This window comes from Erithacus rubecula, assembly GCF_903797595.1.
Source record: "Erithacus rubecula genome assembly, chromosome: 6".
Taxonomy (NCBI): domain Eukaryota; kingdom Metazoa; phylum Chordata; class Aves; order Passeriformes; family Muscicapidae; genus Erithacus; species Erithacus rubecula.
Window position 1 is genome coordinate 53,723,414 of NC_136688.1, and position 24,211 is coordinate 53,747,624.

Consider the following 24,211-nt stretch of genomic DNA (forward strand, 5'->3'; position numbering starts at 1 on the left):
TCCCAGTAAATGACAGCTCAGGAACACTCCTCTGCAGTCCCAGCAGACAATGATCCCTTATCCTTACACTAAACCACATTCTGACAGCATTAAAAGTCTGTACTATAAAATTTGAAAGCTCTTAATGAATGATGTACAACTAGGGATGGATGATTTGCAGCATCACTGAACTTAAATAAATTGGTACAGGTCACATCAAGGAGGCTTCTTTACATTATTTCCCCAATCACTAAGCTACTCTTTCTCCAACTGTACTTTACAGAGTGAGGATACAGATGCGTTAATTGCCATACTGAAATTCTGACATTTTATTCCAGTATTCAGAAACTAATGAATCCCAAACTGGGATTTTTAACAAGAATACTCATTTTACTAATATAACAGCCTAGACAATCTCTTAAGTTAGTTTCTCTTGACTCACTGGCAGAACAGGCATGAAAGGGGGAAATGATTCAGCTCCTACAGAAGGAAGGAAAGAACTATGGGATGAAGGAATGAGTTTTTTGCTAACCACACCCTAAGAAACAAGACAGAAAGTTCAGAGATGCTGGAATGAACAGGGGATGATCACCAGCATTAGCTCCTGCAACAGACTGGGGACACAGGCAATGGCTGGTGGGAGCTCCCATCCCAGTGGTGCAGAGCACAGCCACTGAAACATTATCCATACATGCTCCAGAGTTTAATGCAGCTCTATTCTGAGAGGCATTGAGCCTGACAGATGTGAAATAAAAATGCTATTGTATCAGGGGAACTGATCTTCAAAATAGTCAGAACAAACCTCAATTCCTGACAAACACCTGGTAGTTTCTGTAAGGACAGGGCTGGGGGCAGTTTGGGGTGGGATGTTGCTTTGTTGATGCATTTTTTGGTTTTGTTTAGGGGATTCTTTTTTAAGAACAAACTATTCTTTCCCCATCTTTCTGTCCTAGCTCAATGTCAAGAGAAGTGAATTCCAGGGTAAAGTAATATCCTGCTGCATCACTGCCTGGACCCCAAGCTGGTTCCTGCCTCCCAGTCTCTCAGTGGCATTTGCTTAACTCTGCATCCTCTCAGAGAGAGGTGTTTCATGCAGAAGACAATGCCTTTTTCCTCCTGTGTCCTCACTTACTGAAGAAGCAAAGACTGCTGGTCATCACATTTCACCATTAAAACCACACATGCTCCTTTTAAAATGTGTTGGGTCAGATCCATTTCTCTGCCCTCTGCTTTATCTCTTCATTACAAGAGGCTGCTCAGCTCACAGAACAGCAGCAACCTGCAGCATCAGCCAGGTTACAACACTACAGGCTCCAGCAGATCCACTCTCAAATCAGCTGTGAACAAGCAAATGCAAGTGTCAGCTCCTTTCAAGGTCATTCAGGAGGCTCTCCCCCAACAGCTAACTGCAATAAGGAGGTGCATGACTTAAAAGGCAGAACCTTGGAAGCCTTGAATTCACTTTTTTTTTTTCCCTTGGCTTAGTTTTTTGTAAATAAAATACTAAATATAATTGGTATAAGCTTGTCCCTCTAAAAGTTACAAGATTGGAAAACACTGGTAGGATTTATTTAAAGTGGAGGTATTTATCAAATGTCACCGTTTTCCTGTTCAAAAATGAGCAATCATTTTGATTAACCTTTGATTTAAATGATTATATACCACAGCAAAGCAGAAACACACATGAAATTACACTCCAAAGAAACTCTCAAAGCGCAGATCACATAAGAAAACAGTTATGTCCAAGTGGTTAGAGAATTTATTCACCATGTACACAATATGCAAACCAAAAGCTGACTCCACAAACTCCCACCACGTGTACCCAGGAATCAGTCTAGCCTGAATCCTGCAGCCAACATGAGACTGCTTCCATACAAACCACTAAATAATACCAAATAACAACTAAGCTACAGAATAAACTCCTAACTACCATGTCAGAAAGGACTCCCAGTATCTTCTGTAAGGAATTTTATTCCAGGTGGGAAATCAGTGGTACCCCTTTAGTCATATATAAAAAGAAGGCCTAAAGCAGCACAAAAAGAGAAATATAATTTAATATCTCACTTTGAGTAAATACACATGAATTCCAAACCCTGTAACAGATTTCAAAGCAGAAAGAGAAAAACAGGGTATCAAAAGTAAATTAGACAAAGAGCTGAAGGCAATTTTGAAAAATAAAAATATTTGGTGGAAAATTAAAGCATATTAAGATTATCTGAAAGGGCCCGTTTGTAGAGAGAATGACCACCAAAACCAGCATGGAAAAGACTCTCAAAAGCTTCATATCCACCAAACATAGGGGTCTGTCCCTCTTCAGGAGCTAGGCTACATCACCAATTGCCAAATTGTAGGACTGATTGCAGACACCCACCAGCCCACCAGGCTCCACCACACTACCTGCAGACAAGGAACTTTTAAGATACCCACTCCCAAACTTTATTACTGCAATGTTATTTTTATTAACAAAGAAGGTTCTGAACCAACAACTCTCTTCTTGACACAGTGAATCAGAAGTGCTCTAACTTTTCTTATTATCTGGTTTAATACAAAGGTTTTAAGATGCTTAGGAATCCCTTAGATTATTCAAGCTGAGCTTTGCTTCATGCTGTTTTGGATTGGCCTCAGTCATTTGGGAAACATGACCTGATGCTCCTCCCCTCCACAAATACCAGTCTCATAATGTAGAACTAAAACCATCATACATTAAAAAACCCATTTCCTTTGGTTCTATAAAAATCAGTGACAAACCACGGCCAATGTAGAATAAGAATTCATAGAACCATGGAATCATTGAGTAGTTTGGTTCAGAAGGGACTTTCAAAGGTCACCTAGACCAGCCCAAGGGACATGTTTTACCTGACCAGGTTGTCCAAAACCCCATCCAACCTGGCCTTGAACACTTCCAGGGATGGGGCAGCCACAGCTGCTCTGGGCAACACTCAGATTGCAGCTGAGTTTGGGTACCCAGCCTTACAGAGCAGTAACACCAGACAGGGACAGCCACAAACAAGGTGGGAGCTGGGGCAGGCAGGTGAGAGCCTCTCATTGTTTCCACAGCCTCCCTTGGTAGTGTGGCACTGCAGGCTCCCCCAAAGCATCAAAATTAGGCTTCTGCCCTATTTTACTCTCCAGGGAAATATGATTCCAATTAGAGACAAGAAAGCACCAAGCAATTTATCAGGGTAAACAAGATATCACATGCTAGGCTGCAGAAAAGCATCACATACTTTCTGCCTAATAAAGAGGCTTTTTCTGGAGTTGTGACACCCATTGAAAAGCTAACAGTAGCTGGAGCAGATGCTAACTGAAAATGTGTATTTTAGAGCAGGAACTTGAGCAGCAGAACAAGTCCCTGCTACTGAAAGGGCACAATTCCCAACACCCAAATCCCCTGGCTCTAAAGCACCAAGCTGTACTGGCAATATGGACAGTCAGCAAATAAAAGTGAGACCATGGAGAGAATTTGGAGGTGAATTTTCAAATCTAATCAGATCTGAGATCACTACCAAGGGTTTGTCATACTCATAGCAGGCATGATTTGGTTTGTTATACATTCATATGGTTCCATTCACAACAACCTTGTTTCATTACAATGGATTCCACTGTGCTTCACAGTCCTGCTTCATTTCTTCCAAGGCAAATTCTTCAGGAGATTAACCTGACACATTTACTCCCCTGATAATAGATCTTGTCTTTTCTGATATCATTACCAATTTCAAGCACATAGCAAGAAATAGGCTTAAAATTTTTTAAAAGCAGTGACTTGAAAGCTTTCTTGTTCCCACATTTTCTTGGTACAACACATTTCACTTTACATGCAATGTTGTAAAATTCAGCTCAAGCAAATATAAAATAAATTATTAAGCTTCTAACCAGATACTTTCAGTCCTAAAAACCTTCTTTATTGAACCTGAAGTGCTCCAGCACATGGCACAGCTCTAACTGGAGTTCAGATTTTAAGGAGCTTGAAGGGGCAATTGTTCTTTTCTTGGAGTTCAACATATTATTCTTATGTTTCATGTGCACAGAAGACATTAGTGAAGATAAACTGTGCAACTGGTAATTGAAATTAGAGTTGCAACATCTATTATGGAAACATCCACTGTGCCACATCTTCAGCACACTGGGAATGAAAAGACTTTTGCATATGAAGCACCAGTCGTGATACTCACTGGAACAAAAATGCAATAGGAAATGGAATTAAATCCATTTACACAATCATAAAGTTTCCTAAAATTACTTACACTGTCATTACTAGTCTTCTGCTATCTTGACAAATAAAATAAGTAAAGCCCTAGTATAATTCTGGGAAATGTGTCTGAGGAAAGCCAGGCTCTTTCTAAAGCTCTAGTAAAGAAACCTGTTCAAAACATGTCTGCTTCTGAAAATACATGATGTACATAATATCTACCCACCTTACAAGGAGAAACCTGCATGATCTTCTGAATAATTCTTTGAGCTACCTTCCTCCCAAAATTGCAGAAATTACCAAACACTTCTGAGATTGCAAAATTAGGATTTTTGATAAATAAGATGTAGATAAAACTATTTTGTCTTTGAAATCCAAGTAACCATTAGGTGATTATGGTATCAAAAAAGCTCTAATAAAAGGGCCACCAACTGAAAGACTATCCAGTTTAAGCACACTCCTGGGACCTGCCTAGCATTTCATCTCTTTATAAATTTCTTCCAAATCAACAACTTTTTACAAGACTGTAAAATCTGCCTATCATTATCACATCAGGAAACAAAAGCCTTTCTGTATTTTAACTGATTAATACAGTAACTGCTACTTTACCTGATATTAAAAAAAGAAAAACTACCCAGAGATTGCACCCTGTCTGGTTTGGGTACCAATTTTTTAAGGATAATCTAAAGTCCTCTGTGTGGAAATAACAGTACAGACTGGTTTAGAGCAAGAAGCAATTAGAAAAATGGAAATTATTATCAACTTCCTATTTCCAGAGTGTTTCACACAGTATATGAAGATGATTTCTAAGACACATAACAAACTTGGCTACATCATCTGTCCAAATCTGGTGTGGTAATAAAATGATTTGCAAAAGGAAAGCAAGAAAGATACTTATCTATATATATTTTAAAATTTCCATATTTATACCATTACAGGAGCACTGCTTTAATCACCAAGAATGAGTATTCAATTCCCATCCTGTATCTTGGTACTCCCTGTACTGGCATCTTGTAATTGGGATCAGGACTAAAGAAATAGCTCTTTAAAATCTGATTGCAACTCCAATGAACTAAAGGACTGGATCAAAGCCTGGTGCTACTGCAGTCAGATGCAGCTTACTAAATATTTAAAATACAGAAAGATAAATATGCAGGCCTGTAAATCACTAAAAACCAAAACAATAGATGATCTTTAAAGTCCCTTCCAACCAAAAGCATATGATCCCATTTCTGCAAATGCCTCCTGGAAAAAGACACATTACGTGCTTCATTCATTTTCTAATAAGCAATGTTCAGGAGTTTTAGTATTATTATTAATTGCATATAAATTATCATGATTTTTGTATCCCTGGGAAAGTATTTAGCCATTCACCTCTCAGAGGAACAATGCTGAACAAAGGCAATGAATGCAAGGCATATAAGAACAATGCAGAACACAGAAATTTATGCATGCCATTTAAAAGGCATGGCATTTGAAAAAAAAAAAATCAGAAGTATGTCATAAATCTTTAATTATAAGGAAAAAAAAAAACCCAGCTAATGTTTGTCAAGTCCTTGATAATATTTAAGCAAGAGCACTGCCTACTTCATGAGTGCAAAAATCTTCTTAGCTCACTTATTTGCATGTATCTTCAGCCTCATCTGAAGTGTTCTGCTGCAAAATTCATTGTATCTGAGATCTGCTAATCATCATCAGGAAACTCTGTTATGCATCTTAAGGATGTACTTTAGGCTCTCAAGAGGAAAAATAAACACGTTTTATTAGCTGCTTTTGGAAAATACTGATTTGTATTTATTTAGAAACCTTTTCAAGTTGCACCACTGTTCAATTAAATATTTATGGCATGATTTTCCAAAGAGTTTAACACCTGTTAAGAGTTTTACATGCTGACTTCAACAGGAGCTCCAAGGGCCCAACATTTCTGCAAAGCTCAGAAGTGACAAGTGGGATGTGGTGAAGGACCTTGATCTTGGATGTCACTCCTGAATTCTGAAATGCACCAGGATCCTGCCCAGCCCCTGCTTCCCAGCCAGCATTGCATTTCAGACAACTGAAGTGGTCCTACTTTACTGGAAATACCAGAAATATGACTCATTAATACCTGTTAATTGCAAATAAAGCATAAACTAAATGCTGTTAAGTTAATCCTCAATGCATCTTCCCCATCCTTTACTAGTGGAAAATTTACATGCAACTTACAGGGGAGCCTAAAATCCCCAGTGAGTCAAGAGCTGGAATGCAAAGCTCTTGATACTGAGAATGAGAAGTTGAATGAGGATGAAGCAAAAAATACAGAATAAAAAATATATATATCTGAAATACTGTAAAAACCTGTGTCTGGTGACAGTGGGGCCAGTGACTGGCATTTGGCTTCTCAGCCCAAACTGAAGCCTGTTCCTCTGGCCTCACTGTCAAATGAAGTTAAAATAAGGGGTTAGGTTTTGCCATCCTTATTTTCCTCAATTTCTTTACTGTCCTTCCCCTACCACGTTTTCAGATACCCCCTGTATCCTGCTCTCTCACAAACTGATGTTTTCTCACACCTTGTAGGTGGCTGCCCTCCTGCCCTCCCTTACCCAGTTTCAACACATGCCAAAATCTGAACAACAATGCAAAGACATTATTTTATATTTCTAAATTAAATACCAAGATTTCCTTGTGACATTTGGCCTATAATTCTGGCAGTAAATAAACAGGCAATAAATAAATAAATAACATCTAAGTAAGAAATTACTATACATCAAAATTATTCAAATGATAATCCAACGTGACTTCATAAACCAAAGATAGATAAAGTAGTTGAATATTGTAGATTGGACACATCAATCTCCTTACACATTTTACAGCACACTACAAATCTGCCCAGCAAGTTGAGTATTTCTCTCATTAAAACAGGAGCTTTCATCACACTATAAAACATTTTCAAATGCAGACCAGAAAACCGACAAGCATATTTACTGTAAAGCTTTGTATTTGTGTCATCAATTAACAACAAAAGTTTGGAGTAAAACTAAAATAAAAGCTAATCAAAGCAGCTAGCTGTCAAAACAGATGGGAACTATAGTTTTCAAATCAAGCAAAAAGGCAAAGCTTTTGAGCATTTAGTGTCATGTCAGTTCATACAGACAACTTAAAGGAAGGACAGCAAATGTCAGGATTTTATGAAGTAAAGGTGTCCCTGACTGATAGATTCATATTTATGAATTTCTATTGATTTTGTGGTTTTTTTGGCTTCAGGATGATTAACTCACACCAAAGCAGACCTCTGAAATGTGAACTATAAATAAGGTGTCGCCATGACAGTGCAGGCAAAATAAATAAAAACAGAGCCCTGACATTATTTTAGCCTCACACAAATGCTTCAGTCCCTAAATTGTCTGGCTCAGAAAGATACATAGACAGTCTCACAGACAGAGATATAAATGAACAATTGCAGTACCTTTTTCCCACACTGTTTACAGGGTTGGCTATATTCCTACTGGCAATAGATTTTCTTCTTGACAGCTTCTTGGTGTTGGTGCTGTCATCAGTGCTGTCATCCTCTTTCTTTGGTGTGTTACTTCCTTTGCTGTTCAGGTCCCTTAGCACATTATAATTAATTTTACTTGAGATTTTCTTCTGTTCTAACATCTTTTCAATTGCCTCTCCTGCTGTGCTGGCTTGAATTGGCTCCCGCTTCTTTGCAGATTTCTTTGGCTTAATTAAAATATAAAATTAGTGATGTAGATACAAACAAAGTTTCCATGAAGCAGAGGGGCAAGCAGCAGTCCTGGCTCAGGTGCTGCTGATGTGGGGGATGCAGGTGATGTGCCCAGGCTAAGCCAGGGCTCCATCTCCTGCCACTCAATGGGATCGAAGGGTCTCTTTTCTCCAAGAGATGTGAGTTTGCTTTTTGCCAAATGCCCAGAGAGTTTATTAGAAATCCTTTACTTAACAGAGATAGAGGAGTATGGGCCATTTTTCATATGTGAAAAAAAGGGGAGTGAACTCCTGCTACAGGCATAGGGACCTCACAGCACCACCCAGAATAGAAATAAAGACTCTCCCCTGCTAAAATTACCCTTAAAGCGAGAGTGAAGCCATGACTCCCCAGAGCACTGACAACTTCCTACCAGAGCTGCAGCCATCTTTCCTATCAGATCTGAACACAGCCTGGGAAAGGCTCTACCCAGCTCCTCCTCCATGCTGAAAAGGGGCCAAGCAGGAGCAGCAGCAGATTCCCAAGCCTGGGCTGGCATCAGCAGTGAGGCAGGGGCAGGAGGCTGCAGACACAGCAGCACTGTCACCTGCAGTGAGCCCAGCTGATGCTGGGCAGAGCCAGGCAACCAGGAATGACACCAGAGAAAATTTCCAGCCACATCCCATGCCTGGGTAGGTACAAAAAAAAAAAAAAAAAACCCAAACCAATCCAGAACCTCTGTTTCTCATTTAGCATTTTCCTATTCACAGGAAGATTTTAACACCAAGCTCTGCAGGAGATTTATTTTTTAATGGATAATAGCCCCTCTGTTTACCTACATGGGTCAAGTGCTACCTTGAAACTGGAAAGCACTATATTAATCAAGTTCTACTCGAGCTGTCAGAAACAATAAAGGGTTAGAGAAAAACTCCTGTGTTGTCCGAACAAAAAGTGGGTGTTTGGGCTACTTGGCAGTGCCAACGAGTTATACAATTTTGAAAATTGCTGGTAGACTGCCACGTCTGCATAAAGGCAGGATGAATGAGAAACCCTGAAGTATAAAACAGTGTTTCATTGTCTGGTTTTGTTTTTATTGTTGAAATACCTAGGGGAAGCAGGAAACTCTGCCTTTCACATTAGTCGGAAACAAAGATAGAGATATCCACACTAAAAACTATCATGGGTTTTAGCTGCATGTGGAAGATTTGACTTGTCACTTGCTCAATTACACAAAATACTAATGCTGTAAATCGTGAATATATGGCCAATTAGGCTGCTCTAAACTGCTAAACATGGAGACAGGACATGCCATTTGTTAACATAACCGTTGCATTCTTTATGAAAGGTAGAATAAAATACCCCTTCAAGTGACTGTAACAAGGATCTGTTCAGTTCTTCATAAAGAAATCATTATTGCAAGAGCAAAGAAAGCCACTGAAGTTATGGCAAGTACAAACAAATTCCCCATGCACAAGTTAAAAAAAAATCAGACATGTCTTAAAACCTGTATTTTAATAAGCAAGCAATTAGAACAGCAATCATAAATGCAAAGAGCTAGCTTTGACTTTGACATGCACAGCATTTTCCCATAATAGCAATTTAAAACAAAAGTTTGGGCAAGAAAGTGTTTTACTCACTAAAAAAATACAGTCTTGCAATTCAGTAACAGCTAGATGTACTGTAGCTTTTGCTCCTTTAGTGGTGACCTCTACCATTATGCCCATACATCTACATGGAGCTGATCAGCAGATACAATGAATTTCCAGGACATTTTCAAACAGACACAATTAACACACAATTTAATACCTTGTGCTCCTTATAAATCCCAAGTTCTTTCTCTTTTGCTATTCTTGCTTCCTTTTCTGAAAGATGACAAAAGGGTAACCAGCATGAAGATTACGTATTTCAGCAACATCAGCCAAAAGGCAAATTTCAGTCCTATATACTTACCTTTTTGTTCCTTCAAATAATCTGCATTTTCTTTCATCCACAGCTCTGCTTTTATCTGAGCTTCAGCTTCATTAAGTATATACTAAAAGAGAAAACAAATTTATCTACTTTCAGAAATCAAATTGAAAACCACAGAGCAAAGCTGAACTGAAAAATCACTGGCAAGGTCAATCTATATCCCATTTAAAAAAATACATTAAAAGAAAACATGAGTGATATTTGACAATCAGAGAGCATTTCTAATAACATCTGAAGCTGGCACAAGCAAAAACCTGTTTACAAAAAACAGTACTTGGTTTCCAAACTATGATGAAGTGACCAAAAACCATCCAGAACTCATTATACATGGTCTGTTAATTAAACAAAAATGATCCTGGGTTTATGATCTTTTTCAGATGATACAAGAGGTTATCATGACAACATGGTTGTCTGCAAGTAATTCTGTGTGTTGATGGTGGTCTGTAATTCAAAACAGGACGGGAACCATTGCTCTGTGCAACCAAAACAAAAACATGTGTCTTCTGGGTAGTTTTCTGTGAAGCTGTACACAGAATTACTGAGATTATTAGTTCAATGGCCACATCTGTGTGAAGGAAACCAGCTCAGATTGCTGGAGCTTTAGCCCTCCAGATTTCAGACTGCTGGGTTCAGTAACCACATGCAGATGTTTTGTAGTTAACTCCACCTAGTCTCAGCAGCATCTTCAGTGGGAATGGAGCTGTAAAATACATCTAGGACTATTCAGATGAATCACAGAAATAAAGAGACAATCAGGTAGCAATTACTTAATTGCAGACAACCCAAATATAAAAATTAACCTGGTATTTATCACAATTATCAATGAAACAAAAGTTCTCTACAGACCATGCTGTTTGGGAGTGAAGAACAGCAGAATGGAGAAGACAAATTAACTCATCCATCATGAACAAGACACTTGAATTTTAGGCAGTGCACCTGAGACTTGTAAAATTATGTTTAAGTGCAAGAAAAGCTATCTGAGGTTTCTCCATCTTTTGGGTCAGAGCATTCTGATTTTCTCCAAAGTAAGATGTACATCAAGGATTTCATAAGAAAAATAATTCCAGTCAAATGAAACTAAGGGACGAATCCTTCCTCTAGGGCTAAGCAGGCAAGCAAATGGCTGTGCAAGTCCTGGTTTATCAGACCAATATTTTCACTCTTTCATCTGCTTCTATTAAAAGTGGGCCATAACAGTAAAATCCACTTCTTCCTAGCTTAGTTATTCATTCCTCTTAGGTTTTCAGAGATTTCATAATCTTGGGTTTACAATATTACAGTCTATTGCCACAGAAATGAACATGAAGTCATAAAAGAAGAGTTATGACCTCAACACAGAGCCTAAAAAGAGCAGAAAATGTGTTCTTCCCCTGTGATTGTTTAAATTATGGACAGGCTGTGGTGAAAAACCTCAGCCTTCCTGCTGCCTCCATTCAGTGGTCACCCAGATCATGAGACCCTAATGCCCACCCCAGCAAATCCACCTCACAGCTACATTTTGGGGATCAGTAATTCCTGTGCAACCTCATCAGTCTCAGTGATTTTGTACCCCAAAAGGAGTTTTAGCACTGGCATTATCTGTTCAAATGACACTGTAAAAGAGCTGGAGAGGGCATCAGGCTCAGAGAGCTGCACTGTCAAGTGTCCAAGTGCTGACCAGCTGTGTGGCCTCCAGCAAGACCTTTTCCACAGCCATGTGTCTGTCCCACTCAGTCTATATGTTAAATGGCACTTTTTGCTGCCACACAAATAAAAATAAATCCAGAAAACATTACAGAAATCTTTGGAAGAACACAGGAGCCGCACATGCTGGTTTTACAGTTTGGTTTCCATGGCAGCCTCCTATGTTGAATCTATCTTAATTAAATAATGAATTTAGAGCTCCACCAAACTTTTTTAAAGTTCTCCTTTGAAATAAAAGACATTCTAAAACATAATTATTCCAGCATGTTAAAAGCAAGCAGCAGCAGCAGCCTCATAAATATATATATAACCTGGGCAAGGAACACCAAATTCACAGGTTTGCATGAACATTAGATTTCAAATCACTGAAATTGCTCAAACCTCCTATAGATCAGAGAGAAGAGGCTGTTGCAGAGAGAGGATAAACCAGTAAGAACCATTTTGTCTTTCTCAGGGATCCAGACAACCAGGATAAGAGACACTTGTGACAACAGGGCACCTTACCCGATCTATTTCACTGTCGTCGATTCCACTCAGATCCAATTCACCATCTCCTGTATTCTCACCTACAGAAAAGAACATATTTTAATCAGCCCATGTGTTTGCCCAAAATCTATTGCAACTTCAGTTCTACAGTAATGTAACACTTCAGGACTGTCCTTCAGAGATTTGCATCCTGCTTTCATCTGGGAGGTTTAATGTATTGCTGAATATTTTCAATACAGAACTTCACGCACACAAATTCACCACATTGGATTAATTTAACATTCAGGAACAAGCACAGTCTTCATCAGTACTAAAAATCTGCCAGAGACTTCCAGTCGCCTTTTTTTCACCCATTTTAATTTACAGCCACAAATGTTCAGCAGGAAGCTGGGGAAACCATTTCAAGAAGATGACCACTTTTCTTTCATCATAACAAAAATTTCTCTGTCAGAGCATATAGGTCAGTAATTTAAATTATGACTTAGAAAATATTTTCTATTTTCAGGCAAGCAGCAGAGACCACTGCTGACAGTTACACCGTGGCTTTCTTCTTGACTTTCTGTAATTACAGTTTCACTGCAATTTTGCTAGTTTTCTAGTTATTAAGACTTCTGAAAACAAATTTTCAAATATTCCATCCATTAAAAAGTGTAACAGCACAGAACTGAGGCTTAATTTGGGACTGGCACAGCATACAGCTGCAAAACCTGATTTTCCACATCACATTAAAGAACTATAGTAATACACTATTAATGTAGTCCAGGTAGAGAAGAAAACAAATTATTTAACAAAGACTTATGCTGGAGAACGGAGCAATCTTCTTGGTCATCTCCATTACATCTAATAAAGATCAAACAAGAGATGACCTCACCAGTTCACTTGCAGAAAAATATAAACAAATTAAGTTTCAACAATCTACAATAACAAATGCAAACTAAAGTGGTGCAGAACAGCAGAGCAGCTTGGCATGTTCACAGTTCCCATTCCCCAATACTGAGGATGTGCCTCCCCACAAACCAAGATCTTTGAATGGATTGATTTCCCAGCCTGGAGCTCCTGCACCAGAGGAGGGTGATGCCAACAGCAGCTCTAGATCCAATGGCAGGTCATGGCAAAGTCAAGCAAAGCTTGGAATTAACAGCATTCCCAGAAGATAAACAATAATCTGCTTGGCAAAAGTCAAGAGTTTAAACCAGTTGCCAGAAGTATGTGAAATCACAGGGCTGGGAATCCAACCAAAACACCTGGTCAGGAATAAAGTCTGAGCTTCCTGAGGTGGTGCAAAGGGTATGACTGCTCAATTCAACAGACATTCCCTGGGACCAGCCACTGAGCACTCACAAATCTTTTCAAAATCCATCCTAAACAACCAACAGAAAGTTTCATAATTTCCACCCCAAGACACAGGCAAAACAAGTTTCAACCCCCAAAAATGTCCTGTCACAAGGAACAGCATAGAACCATTGGTTTGAGTTGGAAGGGACCTTTAGTTCCAAGCCTCAGCCATGGGCAGGGACACTTCCACCAGACCAGGTTTGCTCAAAGCTCCATCCACACTTCCAGGAACAAGGCATCCACAGTTTCTCCAGGCAACACATTCTAGTGTCTCACCATCCCCACAGTAAACAATCTCCTTTTAATATCCAATCTAACCTTCTATTAGTTTGAAGCCATTCCCCATTATCCAGTCACTCCATGCCCTTGTAAAAGGTCCCTCTCCAGCTCTTTTGTGGCTCATTAAGACACTGAGAGGTTGGAAATGGGTCACTCTGAAGCCTTTTCTCCTCCACGCTGAACAATTTCAGTTTTCTCAGCCTTTTCTCATAGCAGAAGGCTCTAGCCCTCCATAACACTATGCTTTTTTCCCTGAGATTATCTCATAGAAGTAATATCAAGTTTACTAATTTGGATAATCTGGTGCTGATTTGACCAAAAAGGCTTTAAAGAACATTTCTCAGTGTCGTTACATTTAGAAATTAATTGCACGTTAGTCTCAGGCACCAGATTTACTTTCCAACCCTTTTCCCCCAAAATACTTTAGAAGTGCAGAAGATTTTATAATATCTACATAATTGATCAGTACATATGCTTTTCTTCTGGTCTGATCTCTGCACAGTGCAGTAAGAGCAGAACTTTCTGCACCAGTGCCAGCAGCTCCTCCTGCTACCAGCCAGGCAGGGATGCACTCCCAGGACAAGGCAAAGCACCCTCTGGCTTGAGGATGGGCAGGAAAACCAAGGTGACAAAATACATCCCAGTGGTTTGCTGCCTTTTTAGTGCAACTGACTGAAATTCTCATAGCAAACCATAATCATTCAAAGTGTGGAGAGGAATCACCCAAGGGAGTGCAGGATATTCTGCAATGTATCTCCCCTGCTGGAACTGACAACAAAAACTTCCAGTGAGCAAAATGGCTGAATTTTCACCAAGGAAATGAGTAAATACTGTAGTCCACTGTCTGAGACACTTTCCCAGGAGATTGTCCACCTGGGTCCAAGAAATGTTCTATCACATAAAATAAAACAGCTCAACAGCAGAGTTGGGAAGTCCAGACCAGGATAACCTGACTCTCAGGCTGGAAGGAGTTCATATAAAAATGGGATTTGAACTGGGTCTCCCATACTCCAAGTAGCACTTTAACCACCAAGTTGTAGGACAGAAGGGGGGATGGTTCCCATCTTCACCCCTTGTTTCCTCAAGGCTTTTTTTGGGAGAAAAACCCCAAATTTTCAATGTTGTGTACCTACACGAATAGAGGATTTATTTTTCTTCTCTATTCATTGTACCAGATAAACTAAATTGTCCACTGTCAACACAGGCTTGGAATTATGGACAGAAAAAAATAGAGCCAACCTTGAAAATCACTACTAGGCTCTGAACATCAGAGGTTAGAAAAATAAAACTTGGAAGTGGTGATGAACATACTCACTGTTCAACTTTACATAAAATTGATCCCAATATTTAACTGCCAAAGCATCCTAAAAACAATAAAAGTATCCCACTGAAATCAAGCTGCCACTGCTTTTCATCATTATACACCTTCCTCCTCCTATACCTCGCTGTATTTTTGGATCAGAGGTTTAAAATTTAATATGTCACAGTACAGTAGGTGCCTGTTCTCTTATACAGCCCTAACATGCCAGACTGAAAATGATGCAATTTCAGGCACCATGAACAATTTCACTTGTCATTTTAAATATAACTTGTTACTGAATTAGGTGCCAGTTTTTCTCATTGGATCAATTAGCAACAGGGACAGAAAACTCATTCTCCAACTGTTAAATTGCAGAGAAGAATCCAGAAGCAAGTAACACGTAATAAGCATTTCTTAGACCCCCATAACAGCAGCAGAGGGAGTAATTGCAGGATATCCCTCTGCCTGCAAATCTTCCTTTTCCCTGCCATGGCAATAGGCATTCATTAAATGGGTTTTTCAGAAGTGAAGGTGCCTTCAAATCCCTAGTTTAATGCTTTCACTGAGGAAAAAAACTACATGTTTCATTACAGAATGCCAATTCAAAATAAAACGCATCAATTTTGGCATGAAAATTTCCATGGCAATCGTTTCTAACAGGAGTAGACCCCACCAGCCACAAATATCTGTCTGCTTGATGCTACACAGCTCACTGCAGGGCATGGAAAGTAAATCCATTGCTTTTTTATACACCAGAAACATCTTCCCAGCTGCTAAACTTTTCAAAGCGATTTCCAAATTATCATTTTCTCTTTTAATAAAAGGGTCGAAATGAAATGTTCGATGAAATGAAAACACAGATGTGGCCAACATCTGGTCCAGCCTCTTAAGAGCTTATTTAAAAGCAGTAGCATCACGTGGCACAGCTCTGAGACACCACAGATTTCTTCTGTTAGGAAAAACAACCACTTTACTGCAGGGCACAGGCAAAAAATAAGTTGGGCATTAAAAACAACAACACTCCTCCCCTTCTCTCTAAATCCAGTTGTTAAATGAAAGGATCACCAGGAAGAGCTTAGAGCAGGGACCAGTCTACTCCATCCTCACCCAACACCACTGTACCAAGGGGAGGAGGATGGGCACTTCTAGAGCTTTCCATCAAGGTACTGAATCAGCTACATTCATACCACCTAAAACCACCAATCATCCAGCCTGCTCCCCAAAACTTTAAAAATAAATTCCCCCACAGCCCTCCCTTCACAGCCTTTTAATGTCTTTCCAACCAATTCCAGTAGACATGAGGGCTACAATCAGACACTGGGGATTAGGTTTGTAAACCTGTAGGATTATTTACTGTTCTTGTCATTACTAAATACACACTAAACCATCTTTTAACACACTCTCTGCCCCTCTCCCTGCCTCTGTGCAGTTAGTTAAATGTATACATAGTGCAATATTATGGGGACTTATTACAGAAGAATCATTCCACCCGATAATTGTGTTTTTAAAAACAGCCGTGTGAAGAATATGTTTTTCTGTTTCTATTACAGGAGGCAGCACTATTTATTGCTCTGCCCAGATAAGAGGATTTCCTTACAGACAGAAATGGAGGCTGAACACTTCCCAGGAAATCCTCTAGAGCAGATATAATGGAAAGGCACTTGGTCCCCTGGTCCTATGCAGCAAATACATCCTTCATCACACTGTTTCACAGCAAAGTGTTTAAACAAAGAACCTTTCCACCTATTTGGCACAACACCAGACACTAAACACTTCCAGTATTTAAGACGTACTTTGGGGCTAGAGCATGACAAAATTTGAAAAGAGTTGGAAAATGCATTTTCAGCTACAAAAATCCTTAAGCAACAACCAAACAACCTGAGCCTGCGGCAGCAGAAACACTGGGATTGATTGCTGCTCTCCAGGGAGGGATTAAATCCAATGGGAGCCACACAAAGCTCCCACAGACATTGGAGGGACCCAGTGGGCAGAAATTCTTTAACATCTCAAATTGATGAGCGACGCTGGTGCCACTTTGGGGAGCTGCAATGAGAGGCAAGGGAAGGTGGTGGATCAGTGACAAAAACAGCACTGCACAACTGCACCAGGATATAATTGATTAGCTGATCAGAGGGGCCACACTCATTTACCAAGGGGCGTGATGGGAACAGTCATTAAGGGTGGGTCACTGCGAGCCATGGTGATCGTGCTGTAGGGACCAGGCAGGGAAGAGAAATGGATGTGAAAATGCAGCAGCAGCAGCCAGGATGAAGTACAGGATCGAGGGGTGTGCAAACAAACACACCACACATCAGGGTGTGAGCAGAGTCTGTGGGTCATATCAGCAGAGAACCCTGAGAGTTTCACTAACTCAGGGCAGGAGCCTCCCTCTGGAGCAGGCTGGGAGGTAATCCTGGCTGGTTTAAGCTGTTGCCAACCCCACTGCTGCAGGTAAGGCACCTCTTTGTGCAATCCCTACCATGTTCCCATCCCACAGCATAAACCCTGCAGCTGCCAAGGGCTCCAGTTCCCCCAAATCACCTCTGGCAGCGTAATCATCTGGTATCACAGAAGAAATATTCCACAAAAACGGCGTGTAAGGACAGAGCAAAATTAATTGCACTTGCTGATGAAATAAGGTCACAAAACACATGATGTGTATGCTCATATTTAAGAGAAAATGTATTTTATTTTATTGTACCTGGAGCCACCTTGAACATTACAGCCTTGACAGTGCCAAATCGACACCACGATTCAGGTCTGGTGGTGCACGGAGCACACGAGGCCATGCACACAGCGCAAAGATAAATGAAGTCTGTCACTTCATTATTTCCTCCTGCCAAGGCAAGGTTAAGAGGTCCTCTCCAGCCAAAGCCAAGTTTCCAGCGTGTAGCTCCTCAGAGAAAGCAAACCCATGGCACCACAGAGAGCGAGGCCCCGTGTCCCAGAAACATTCCCTCCCGCCGAGCAGCGAGGGAGGGAAGCGCTGCCGCCTGCCCTGCAGGTGCCACCAGCAGCTCCTCACTGCCACCACTGCACTGCACGGGCCCAGAGGGCTGCAGAGCAACGGCAAAGAGGGGAAAGCACAATTCAATAAAAATAAAAGAAATTCCATGTACTCTGCCATCGCAGCTGTGCAAGGTCAGCCTGTACGAGCTCATCAGATATTTCCTCACTCCTGTCTAATAGGACTTTCTCACAAGGCAAAGCAGAGTAACAGCCAGGGCAGCCCTGGCTGGTTTGCAGACACTGCATCGGGCTCATCTGCTGTAGGCAGATTTTCCTACAACACTGGGCCTTAATGCAAGAACTAGAAACCCATCTTTATTAATGCCTGCATCCATTTCCCCAACTGAGACTCAAGTTTCAGATGCTCTGTCTGTCCTGCACAGCTGAGTGACACCCGGCAGCCTTCCCCCATCAGCCACCTTCCTACAGTGGTCTCAGAACCATTACCCCGTCACAGGAATGGAATTTCAGATTTGTGTGCTTAATGATATATGGGAATAAATTATGAGAAAAGTTTTTCCTGCAGTCAATCACTCTCACTGAACTTTTACTAGATACTGAATGTATTTTTATAAATTAAATTTGAATTTTGAAAAAGAAAAAGCACCTAACCACCAACCTTGCTGCTTTCCTGAGAGCACATCCATACTGAAATAAATTCTATTGTTTCACCTCATAGTCCATGGAGGATCTAACCAAACCACATCCCCATATTTTATATCCAGTTATACCACTCATCTAAAAGACATGGAAACTTGTTAACTTAAACTTAATGCTTCAGAGAAAGAGTTAATCTCTCCATTCTTTCCAGAAATCCTCCCTGCAATGTCTATTCTTTCAAAGCAGGTAGTACAAAACCAGCCCAGCAATAAACAAAACCCTTCTGATTCTGAAGAATTTTCTTTGAAAAGGTAAGCTCATGTTCATTGAACTACACAGCAACATAAAAAGCCCTTCAGAAAAAAACCCTTTCAACCTCCCAAAATAAATACAGCTGAAAATTAGGCTTTTGAACAGAAGAACATCTTGACACTGTCCTCAAAACCGGCAGCAGATGTTCTTCTTCTGGAATAACATTCATGTCCCTCCAACACCTTTGGAAAACAATGAAAAAGAGAATGGTTTATGCAACCTACTTGTTGCTACCTGTCGTTTTTTTCTGAGCTCACAGCCCTGCTGCCATGACTGAGAGCTCAGAGAAGGGCTGCTCTGAACAGTATCAAAAGAGTTATCTTTTGCTGATGGAACCAATAATCAAACTGACCAATACTCACCCAGAAACATACTACCCAGCTACCACAAATGACATTTTTCAGTGCCAAACCCTGGAAATCGTAAGAGCTCCCATTGCACAGATACAAGTCTTCTCCAGCTTGTGATTTCTGCACCAGCAATGCCAAGACTGACCACGGAGCTTGTGACAGAGGTGCCACAACTCACACCTCAGCCTAAATTTATACAATCACCTCCTCCTCCCTGAACAGTTATGGACCTAAATCTTTTTAAAATGAAAACTATAAAGACTGATTTCCCCTCCTTATTGTGCTTTTCCAGCCCATCACCAATTCCCTAATGTATTTTCCTCCTTTGCCTTTTATGCTGTTCTTGGCATCTTTTCCTCCCTTTCCCTTCCCCCAGCCTTTGCTCTTTTTGGTGCCTTCTGGCCTGTATTTTCTGCATTTTTTTAGAATCTGTGCAGGGGGATCCAAGAGTAACAGTTCATACAAAGGGAGAGACCAAGGAGAAGAACTGCTCAGCATCTCAATGAGCTCCCCTCTCCCAGCCCCACCAGGGCAGAGTGCTGCCTTATCTCTGGCAGAGGGCGAGGGCAGCCCAACACCCTGGAGAGCCGACAGCAACGCAGCCGGGCTCACATCCCACTCCAGCTCGCTTTCCCCACACTGACAGACCTCTATGTAAAACAGCAAGAGCACTTTACACCCCAGCCAGCTGCTAAGGGAACAGCTGGCTCAGTGTTTAAGTGCTGAAGCATCATTTCTGCAGCTCACCAGGTCTTGCTGTGGGTGCTAAACGCTCTGCAGTCCGTCCCTGCAAGCCCAGGGTCCTTGTCTGGACAGTGCTCAGCCACCCCAGCACATGTTTTATTGAGAAGTAAACCTCCTTCTGTAAACCCCCAAACCAAATAAAACACAAGCTCTGCACTGCAAAGAACTTAAAAGCAAATCCTAGAATTTTGCTTGGACTATTATAGTTGTTTTTTTTTTTTTTTAAATTGTGAGTCTATTCCTGTTCCACTGAGAAAAAAATTTAAATTTATACAGCCATGTAAGTATATAATATGCATAACTTGATTTAGTGGGTGGCATCTCATCCCATGGCAGGGAGGTTGAACTAGATGATCTTTAAGGTCCCTTCCAATACAAACTGAACCAAAGAGCTGCTCCAGGTCACAAACAGCCTACCAAAATAACTTACTCAGATGAGCTAGAAGTGAAATTAATTGAACTTTCCACTTATAAATTGTGTCTAGTCACCCTTACCATCTGTCAGCAAAGATGGGCTCCTTTGAGGTTCAGAGCTCATCTATGGTAGATCTGGTGACAAGCTCAGCACTAGCCATCAGAAGCTATCCAGACTACAGAAATGCTTCAACAGAAAATTATTAGCATTAGGACAACATCAAAATACAGAGTATGAAATTATATACCCAAGTCTTTATTTAGAGGAAAAAAATCAATTTGTGTCCTGGCCATTTACCACACTGTCCGGGTGGGCTGACTGGTGAGAAGCTGTTAACTGAAAGAAAATTATTAGGTAAGAAATTTCTCATTTTGTTACCCAGCTTCTTCCTTCCTTCATTGCTAATGAGAAATTGCAAGCAGGGAATTACAGAGACGGAGAGAGGAAAGAGAAGATAAAATTTATTCTTATTATTAAATAGAATAACATGCAAGAGCAGAAGCTTCCCTACAAAAAGCAAGGAAAGAACTTGGCTCAAAGAAATCCTCTGAGGTGGATGAGGACTGGACTCAGAACAGATACCAGGCAGGGTTTCATGTTGCCAGGACCATCAGAGACATGGAGAAGAGAAAGGACACGTAAGATCCTGACTGGTTCAGTGATCAGGATCACCAGTTGGGGTTTACAAACATGGAAGTAGAAGATGCTTGGCTTGAATTCTTAAAAGGTGGCAGCTACAGAAATGCAGATTTGTGATGAGAGCATCAGTCACTATACAGCAGAGACCTGCTGCCAGCACAGACCATACTTTAAAATAAAAATTGCAGCAGTTGCACTGTTTCTTGTTAGGTGAAATACTATCTTTTTGTCTCTGACAGTGCCTAAATGGCTGAAAAACACATAGGTGATAAAGTATTTCCCCATCCTGCTCTGCACCAAACAGAGCTGTTGCAGGAGTCTGCTCCAGGGACCAAGGCAGCTTTGTGTCCATTCAGGAAACTATATATATGAAGCATATAAGGGTGTGTGCCATCCAAAGTCCAGGCACTGCCTGGGTGGCTCCAGGAGCACAGCGAGCTCCCGTGGTCACCTGGCCAGCACACGCTGCTGCAGACAGCACAGCCCCTGCAGAAACTCCTCGGGAGCAGAGCCAGGGCTCTGTCCCCACCTCCTCCTCCTCTCCCCATGTTCTAGTGACTGCATTGAACCTTTTACCAGCTGCACAGTAGACAGAGGAGAAGGATTTTAACGTTTTGCCTGCAGCAGCTCTGAGGCCTTGGCATTTGGACAGACTGATCCATAAGCACAGCACAATTAGCATGTGTACTCCATATGCTTGAGATCCATCCATTACAGTGCTGGAATGCCCTCTGACACCACAACTCTCCAAAAGGAGAAAGTTGTGAAGAAGTTCCTGGAGAATAATTTGTCTCATCCTCCAGGAGCAGTGGAAAAAGGCTTTTGTGCACAGGAGGTTTTGGTGGAGCAGGAGAAATAACCTTTTCCCAGCAAAGCCCAGCAGCATGATTCACCTATAAAGCAGGGAGCTGGCTTCAAAGGCAGCCTTTCAAGATAATGGCTATCAGAAAGGCCAGCCATCTGCTTCTGCAACCTGTCCTTATGATCAATCTCAACATCTGACTTGTATATAAAGTTTATACACTAACAGGACTATACTTCATATGTCATTTTAGCTAAATTCTGCATTGCTGATTTTACAGTTTCTCCTCAATCTGGCCATCCTCTCCAGGTTACAGGCACACAAAGGACCCCGCTTAAATGTTGATTAGAGGCACAGCAAAGCAAAGACTTTGGAAAAATTTTACTAAGTCTCAAAAACCTGGTAAGCATTTTAAAGAGCTCACTGGAAAAGATAAGGCCCCACATCCACATGTAATTAATTTTTTATTCTCTACTTAACACAGAGGCAGAATGTAACAAATCATGTCTCAGTCTCACATACACTGGAAGGATTCATAGCTCTTTCTGCCATGCAGCTATTTTATTGTTCAGCATATGGCAGAGTATCAGAGTTGTTCTTCTTTAATTAACTGAATAATGATACTTTCTGTGGAGCTCAACCCAGGCCCTCCATAACACACAGAACATGGCACCCATTCTCAGGAACATGACTACATGTCCAAGCCCACTGGGAGAGAGTGATGTACTTTTCTTGTACCAGTTCATTTAAACACATTCAGCACCAACGGTAATACTCATCTCTCTGAAATCAGAAAAGTTTATTTTGAATTAATGAAACTAGAGTTGTCTTCTGAAAATAAGTTCTGGGTAACATTTTACTATTTAATTACATAATCCCACCTAATCATGATTTCAAATTCAGATCTATCATCCTCTTCTATGTAATATTTATTGATATTTTAATTATTTTACTTCTTTAGGTAAGAATAGATGGATTGTTCCTTATATTAGTTTTAACTAGGCAAACTCTTTCCACAGCAAACTTTAGCATCATGAACTGTGCAGGATAATGAGCTGACAGAAGAGGCCAGTGAGAAAAGAGCTTGCAAGATGCACAGACAAAAGCCCTGTCTCCTGAAGGAGTAAGATTTTAAATCTTGCTAGCAAGATAAAGCAGAGAATACTAAAGTCCAGACAAAACACTCCCATGCAATTCCCTTCACGCCATCAAAACCAACATAAAAATCATTAAATGCTAAAATAAAGCCAAGCAAAGGAACATTACTGTCAGCAGCTGCCAACTGAAATGAATGACCTGGCTTGGAAGGGTTTGCTGACACAAGTTCCACAAAGGCTTGAGGGCTGTGGCAGCAAACAGGTTTGTGGAACAGCTCAAAGCAGGCACCTGAGCTCAGCCCTGCCATCAGCCCCAGGAAACAAGGGGATGAACTGGAGCTTTGCCACTCAGGAGCCTTTTGGGAGAAGGACCACCTGCACCCTTCCTGCAAACTGGGAGAAACAGAGCCAACATCAGCCAAGTCACTGATGGTGGCAGCAATGGGAAAGAGCCCATTGCTCAATGGAGTTCTGGCCTTTGGTGCATGAAAGCACCTTACAGCTCTGACACTGCTGACAGGCAGCAGCCTGGCTGTGCCAGCACATCCACACCCTGGCATCTCCTGGGGGAAATCCAGCAGAGGAGCACCCTGAGCTGTGGGGAGGCTGCACAGACACAGATGCCAACACCTGCACCCACTAAAGTTTAATTCTCAAAGTGTTTCTCAGCTGCTACCAAGAGACAATTTCATCACCAAACTGACACTGCAATCAGCTAGCTTGGCTGACCAAAATGCTGCATAAAAACTTACAGAATATGTTATTCTGCATTTTGCCCAAAAGGAGAGGACAGATTTGAACAATACAAACCATCTAAATCACAGCATTAATTGTGCTGGCACTTAAAAGAAAATAAAAAAAGGAAACAAGAACAACAATTTTAGGCTTTTGTGTTAATTTTAGACATTACATTTTTCTTCACATTGTAGTAAAATCAACATCTAAAATCTTTGGATGCAGCAAAGAGAATGAGGAAACTTGCCAATTTTTGAAGAATCAACAATTAATATTACAGCAATTAATTCAGAAGAATAACTACATGATACTGTGGGGTTTCTTGTGTGTTCTGTCCCAGTGATTACTTAAAAATAAATTTCAGAATTGAAATTAAGTAAAAGATGTTCTGTTTATTTCTTTTCCTAAATTACCACCATTGCAAACTCCTGTTGGTATTTGAAAGTCAGTCTGGGCTCTCCTAGATATACATCCTTATCATAAAGATTCCACAATTGGAAATTACTTTTTGTGACACTAAAGCCAAAAAGAAAATAGCTCTATTGCATCTGCAGAACCAAAAGCAGTAAATTGCAATAAACATTCATCTTTGTCAGTGGCTCTCCAA

At 40.7% G+C, this 24,211-nt stretch overlaps 1 protein-coding gene across 1 annotated transcript in view; it reads right to left on the reverse strand.

The window, feature by feature from the left end:
- Nucleotides 1–24,211, reverse strand: part of BRF1 (BRF1 general transcription factor IIIB subunit) — a 168,790-nt gene that overhangs the window by 35,351 nt on the left and 109,228 nt on the right. Inside the window, exons 12-15 of the mRNA XM_079308257.1 lie at nucleotides 12,006–12,067; nucleotides 9,801–9,882; nucleotides 9,657–9,712; nucleotides 7,611–7,867 (exon numbers count right to left, since the gene is read on the reverse strand). Coding sequence (XP_079164383.1) covers nucleotides 7,611–7,867; nucleotides 9,657–9,712; nucleotides 9,801–9,882; nucleotides 12,006–12,067 — 457 coding nt within the window. The remainder of the gene's footprint in view (nucleotides 1–7,610; nucleotides 7,868–9,656; nucleotides 9,713–9,800; nucleotides 9,883–12,005; nucleotides 12,068–24,211) is intronic.